Source organism: Pelobates fuscus, chromosome 3 (genome assembly GCF_036172605.1).
Source record: "Pelobates fuscus isolate aPelFus1 chromosome 3, aPelFus1.pri, whole genome shotgun sequence".
NCBI classification, from domain to species: domain Eukaryota; kingdom Metazoa; phylum Chordata; class Amphibia; order Anura; family Pelobatidae; genus Pelobates; species Pelobates fuscus.
In genome coordinates, this window is record NC_086319.1 from 150429498 (window position 1) to 150436040 (window position 6543).

At 39.6% G+C, this 6543-nt stretch overlaps 1 protein-coding gene across 2 annotated transcripts; it reads left to right on the forward strand.

The window, feature by feature from the left end:
- The first annotated feature begins 1241 nt into the window (after nucleotides 1-1241).
- HNRNPAB (heterogeneous nuclear ribonucleoprotein A/B) lies at nucleotides 1242-6217 on the forward strand. Of its 2 annotated transcripts, none has more exons than XM_063447521.1 (9): nucleotides 1242-1349; nucleotides 1732-1954; nucleotides 2581-2749; nucleotides 2826-2984; nucleotides 4125-4256; nucleotides 4935-5034; nucleotides 5374-5532; nucleotides 5604-5690; nucleotides 5899-6217. In XM_063447521.1, the coding sequence occupies exons 2-8, from the start codon at nucleotides 1755-1757 to the stop codon at nucleotides 5672-5674; spliced, it is 990 nt and encodes a 329-aa protein (XP_063303591.1). In that variant the 5' UTR covers nucleotides 1242-1349; nucleotides 1732-1754; the 3' UTR covers nucleotides 5675-5690; nucleotides 5899-6217. The 2 variants fall into 2 exon arrangements, with proteins under 2 accessions (XP_063303591.1, XP_063303592.1); XM_063447522.1 differs by having other exon boundaries at nucleotides 1732-1912.
- Nucleotides 6218-6543: the final 326 nt, after the last annotated feature.

Below are 6543 nucleotides of genomic sequence, written 5' to 3' on the forward strand. Positions count from 1 at the left end.
TCCAGGCCATTCTCTAGATGACCTCTAGGGGTTCAGTAGACCATGGCATTTTCTTTGCCATTGCCAAGACAGAGAGAGCATGGAATCGGGAATTGAGCAGGTGGTCATTTGCATATAAAAAGCATCTGAACTGAAATCCCCCCATCTGCCTGTAAAGTGAAACATTCATATGCAATTTGCTGTATGTTAAGTGTTCCCATATATATGTTAATGGTCTATAGCTAATCTACACATTCAGGACCAACCCTAAAAAGAGCATCCAAATGGCATTTAATAAATATTTCAGATCACATTTAACTGTATATGTACACACACAGTAAAACACAAAAGTGGCAATTGTATGGAATAGGAGGAGGTTGCAAATGTTGGTCAAAATAGCTAAGCTTTAAGCACAATGGACTTGGGGAGGTTTATTTTTTTTTTGGGGGGGGGGGGGGGGGAGGGAAAGATTAATCGGTCTATTTTGTCTTATAAATTCCTTTGATCAATCCCCAATAATACATTAATTTCTAAACAAGCTCGAAACAATTGTATTGTTGTCTAAAGAAAGAAAGAAAGAAAAAGTACCCAATGCCTCTTTTGGTGGGGGACAAACATAGAAGCTCCTAAGTTAAACCCTCTTGTTTTTTTATTTTGTAAATGGGTTATTTCGAGCTAGGTGTTTTGTGACTAACCCTGTATTGGAATCGACCCTGGCATTATTATAGTGCGGCGGAATTTGTTGGCGCTTTATAAATAATGATAATAAATGCCCATTGCTCGTGCTCAGCCATGTCCAGCCCGGGGTGCGGGCTCGGAGTCCATGTTTAATACGGGCTGACCCAGCTCGGTTATTACTCTCCTGCCCCGCCATTGCTCACAGTAAGCCGTGCACCGCTCGCTGCTATCACTGCGGTGTTTGGTGACAGCCATTTTACAAACCCAGCAGCCGCAGGTCTCTGTATAGCTCTGGCATCGGATAAACAATCCCCCCCCCTATAAACCCGCCATTTATTGTCATATTCTTTATCAGTCAGTAACGTGGGCAGCCCGGTGTCTCCGGCCGTGCTATTAACATACTAGCTAGGCGGCCGCAACAAACGTTAAATTACATAAGAGAGATGGTGGCCGTTAGGGGGAGGTGTTCAAACTCAGCTCCCGCGAGATTTCCGGCCATCCTGGCCCCGCCTCCCAGCTTCGGAACAAAACAGCCAATAGCGCAGCTGCATCTATATAATAGACGTGCGCAGACAGCCAATCGGAATCCGTCTTGTTCCACAGTGCTCCTATTCGGCTCTATAAAGCTAGCCACGAGTTGCCATTGTTGGGAGAGTCCATCTTGGAAGAATTTAACGTTCGTAGGAGCCAGTGTAAGCATCGAGTAGCTAATCCGATCATTGCCGATTGATTAGATTGTGTGCAGCGCGCTGTGTGTCGGTATGCTGTTAGTGATGTGTAGCTGATTGATTGATGTATACAGTGTTTGTGGCAGAGGCCGTACGCGCTTTTTTTTTTAATTATTATTTTAAGCCGCATTATCGCCGGTTTCGGTATTTACTATCGGTGCCCGGTTTGCCGGCTCGGTAGGCGGCCAGCTCGCAGTGTGTGTGTGTGTGTGTGTGCGGTGAGGGAGCCTCCGTTAGTTGCTCGCGTTGGATGTGAGGCCTAGCTCCCCGCCGGTATCTAGGCCGCGCTGCCGCTCTCCGTCCCCCCATGTATTCACTGTGTGTGTCTGCCCCCCCCCCCCCCCAGGAGCGATCCAAACCACTCTCGAAATGTCTGATACCGAGCAGCAGTACATGGAGACCACCGAGAACGGCCATGAAGCTGGCGAGACTGAAACTGCCGATGTAAACGAGGCCGCCGCGGCTGAAGACCAGAACGGCGCTGAAGGTGATCAGATCAATGCCAGCAAAGGCGAGGAGGACGCAGGGTGCGTACCTGATATTTCTTCCCCTTTAACTAAAGAAGAAGTGTAAGTTATATTTTCTTTTGCATTTATCTTATTTCATGTATTGTGTATGATATTGGGGGGGTGGGGTGGGGGGACTAGTCCCAATGATCGCCTATATCCTTTGTTCTGGTAACCCTTTGTTGGCGCCATGTGGTGATGGGGGGGGGGGGGGGGGAGGTTTTCCTATTCTGTTGTGTGAACTTTTGCTCTAGTTTTTTTTATTTTAAATGGGAGATATTATGCTCTAGCTGCTAACACAATTGTTTTTTATATTTTGGGTTTTTTTTAAGCTAACTAAATATTAATGTATTGCTGGAATGCTTCTCATTTGGTCATTGTCTCTGTATTGAAATGCATTTTTTTTCATTGTATTTTTTATAAAATTATTTTGCAAATATTGGGTTGAATATGCATCTAAGGTAATTTGGTTCTAGTGTTGTCGTGATTCCTGATTGTACTCTGGTTTTATTGGCTTTGGGGCTTTTGTGTTGTCTTGGTTTTATTTATTTTTTCATCCCTCTGTTTACTGACTATTGCCTTTAATAACTTGATTTGGGTTTCTGAGGATTACAATAACAATGTGTTTTGATGCAATCTGTGTTTAGATACTCCTAACATGGCTTGTATTTTTCTGCTTGTGGCTTTAGGAAAATGTTTGTTGGTGGCTTGAGTTGGGATACAAGCAAAAAAGACTTAAAAGACTACTTTTCTAAGTTTGGTGAAGTAACAGACTGTACAATCAAGATGGACCCTAATACTGGACGATCTAGGGGGTTTGGATTTATACTATTTAAAGACGCCGCAAGTGTTGACAAGGTGTGTAACTTGACTATTTTCATGGTACATCAAGACTGTGTAACACAATTGCTTACGGTATTAACTCTTTTTACAGGTATTGGAACAAAAGGAACACAGGCTTGATGGGAGACTTATTGATCCCAAGAAAGCAATGGCCATGAAGAAGGACCCTGTTAAAAAAATATTTGTTGGTGGGCTCAACCCAGAGGCAGGCGAAGATAAAATAAGGGAATATTTTGGAACCTTTGGTGAGGTATGGACACCTAACTTCAAAATTCTACTTTAATCTTAATGGATGTTTGTGTATGTTAAGTGCAGGTTAGCTTCAACATTTGGCACTCAAACGTGGGCTAAATCTCCCTTAATGCTCTTACAGCTGTAAGGCTGGCAAAACATTGTGGGAGATGTATTCCAAAAGGTCTAGAGTCCTGACATGTGCATCAGCAATGTTGATGGATGTTGTACATGAACAATGTCTACAGGCATCAGTTATTGTCTCATCTCCAATATTTTATTTTAAACTAACACTTGTGTATACTAGGTTGTAAATGGGCTAACAGAAGTCTCAGTCTTTATGGGCTCATGCATATGGTTCAACGGTGCACTCAGAAGTAATTGTTTCCTACTATGATGGTGAAACATCACATTTTTATACCTGAAGGTGGTGCGCTTGAACACCTTAAATATCAAAGCATATCAAAAGATAATTTAACATTAAAAACAAATGTATTTAACTTTACTGTTATCTTCTCTAGTTAGATTTTAGGCGTCCTACATAAAACGTTAGACTTCCATCGTAGAGATACATTAGCAAAACTTCTCTAGTGCTTGGGGGTTTTCTTGCAGAGAAAATGTCTGCATGTCCTGTAAAGACTGCAGGCCTATAATAGGAAGCAAATCTATTGCAAGAGGTCTACAGCCCAGTTTAATCGTTGACTTTTCTCTGAAGACTGTTTAAACTTGAGTGACTACCGGGACAGTCTGTGCCAGGACTTTATTATACTGTAGTGGTTCTGGTGCATGGTTTGGCTTTAATTTTTTTAAAAGGAAAAGCACAAAGAATCCAACACTCAAATGGAAAATGAAAACTGACAAACCCTTCAATAAGGGTTGTGTAAATTTTGTACCAATGTCAATACTTGATGGGTTAATGGTATTGTATACCATAGTGCAGAGAAGTTTCTAGTGGTTAACCCATAAAGTGCCAACTGTGTATTGAAAATATTTAATCTACAAAAGCACTCAGGATAAACTACTTTATTTTTGCTGTATTGACAACCTATTTTTACATATGTAAAGTCACTGACCTTTCTGTAAAGCCCTATGTGTTCAGATTTTTACTTTTGTGAGGCATTCCTGTACCTTGTTATAAATGACTAAATCTTTTCCACAGATTGAAGCTGTTGAACTTCCAATGGATCCAAAAACCAACAAGAGGAGAGGCTTTGTTTTCATCACATTTAAAGAAGAGGACCCTGTGAAAACAATCTTGGAAAAAAAATTCCATAACGTCAGTGGTAGCAAGGTAAGAACACTGTAATAGGCAACCTTAAGTCTTTCCAGGTCGCTTATTTTTGGATACTTAAATAAAATGACATGTTTCTGAATTAAGATGTATTGGGTACATATCAATTTTACAGGCTAGTCTCAAGACACATCAAACTTTACTCTAGTGCTCTTAGCTTTTTCTAGTGCATTAATTTTGTACGTATCTAAATCCTTTACATATCTTGAGATATGAAATATAGAATACTTGGTATTGGTTCTATACAGCCATATGAAGTGATCAAACCTTCAATTATTAGAAGGTCTTAAAATGGTGGTTTTTGTATTTAGCCTAAAGCTTATGTGCTTAAGCTGTAGAGTTCTTACTAATGGCAACATTGGGTTTGTTCTGGCACTTTCATGCATTTGTATTAAACAAAATAGTGTTGACACATGTCTAGTCTACAAATAAGTTAAGCCCAACCCTCTTGTCAGAGGACATTAGTGTTATAGGTTTCTATTACTAACACTATAGTGTTCATTGTAATATTGTAGCTTGTTTGACTTGTATCATTTTGTGACTGTCATAATGCTTATAATTACCTTAATTATTATCATTCAAACATAATACTGCAATATACTTTTTTGAACAGTTCTTTTTGTAGCCTTGTGTTTAATATGGGCAATACATTTATATATTTTTTTTGTACATTTGCAGTGTGAAATAAAAATAGCACAGCCAAAAGAAGTTTACCAGCAACAGTATGGTGGCCGAGGAGGATTCAGTGGTGGTGGAAGAGGTAGAGGAGGTGGAAAAGGTATGTTTGTGGTTCACTTTTGAGACATACATTTTCTATAGACTTTGCTGTCGGAAGAGCTCTAACATTAATATATTTCAGTGTTCATGATCATTTAACGTATTATCTGTATACTGCACTTAGAGTGGGGAAGGGGGTGTAACTTTCTGCATGCAGAAAACAAATCCTATAGTCCTTTCTGGTTGGTCAGCTTGACAAATCCTGAGTACCAAGGATCAGAAAGTCTTCCCTTAAGATGGCAAATCTGGTGTACCTTAAGTTTGTCAAGACAGTCACAAAAAAGGGGGGAAAGTGTAGTCTTATTCAACCACTGCTAAATCAACACTTTGACTATTACAGCTCAAAGTCAAAACTGGAATCAAGGTTACAACAACTATTGGAACCAGGGCTACGGGAACCAAGGGGGGTATGGCTATGGTCAGCAAGGCTATGGTGGATACGGAAATTACGACTACTCTGGATATCCATATTATGGCTATGGACCAGGATATGACTACAGTAAGTAATTTCTAAATGTGCTCTAATAGGAGCTTAAAAGTTCCAGAAACTTAACATCCATTTGTCTGCAGGTCAGGGAAGTGCTAACTATGGAAAGGCTCCAAGGCGTGGCGGTCATCAGAATAACTACAAGCCATATTGAACATTGCGTATTTCAGGTATGCTGTGGCATGCAGTTTCTGGAAAAAAAAATTGTGGCTTTTGTAAACTCTGGACATTACATACCAAACATAAATTTCTACCAATTGTATGGCATGTCTCACTGTACAGTAATCCTAATGGCTCAGTGTTTTTAATTGGATTTGTTTCTTTTTGTATGTGTGAATCCTAGCTATGCAAGAGATTAATAAATGGTTTTATCAATAGGTAAAAACTGAACTGATTTTGGGGTCTGCTTAAAGCTGCAGCTCTGCATCTAGGGACTGCCTCTTGGAGTTAAGTATGGACTCTATTACTCCAGTTGTACAGAATGACTCATCCTAGGGAACCAGTGTCACTTTTCCATCTTTTTATTTTGTATTGTTTTGTGTCATACATTTCCAGTATTGGAAGTGTTAATTTTACTGTACTTTTTGGTACCTTTTGGAATCTAATGTATTGTAAGGTATTTTACATGTGTTCGGATTCACCATAACATGGATATTGAAGCTATCCTAGCTTTTGAAATAAAACAAACTTTGAGTAACTTGTTTCAGTCTGTTGCTATTGGCTTAAGTTTATTTTTTTATTTTATTTTTTACATGTATCTTCTCTCCCTCCCTTTCCCTGCCCTCCCCAATCTCAACTGTATTTGTAATAATGTGGATGGGTAAAAGAAAGAAACACACTTCAGCTTATGAATACTTGTCCCAGCATCAACTGACAGGGCAAAGCTTCACTAAACTTATAGCCTTATCTTGTTACTTGCCTCTGTCTGTTTACACTTTGAAATGACACAATTAAATTTCTATCATGACAATATTACAAAATATAAATGTCTCAAATTGTCTCCTTTGAGTGCCACTGGCACAT

Excerpts from the sequence above, each read along its gene's own strand:
- HNRNPAB (XM_063447521.1), top strand. The coding sequence starts at position 1,755 with ATGTCTGATACCGAGCAGCAGTACATGGAGACCACCGAGAACGGCCAT. Across the intron at positions 2,985-4,124 it reads ATTTTGGAACCTTTGGTGAG|ATTGAAGCTGTTGAACTTCC; the intron begins GTATGGACACCT and ends TCTTTTCCACAG. Across the intron at positions 5,035-5,373 it reads AGGTAGAGGAGGTGGAAAAG|CTCAAAGTCAAAACTGGAAT; the intron begins GTATGTTTGTGG and ends TGACTATTACAG.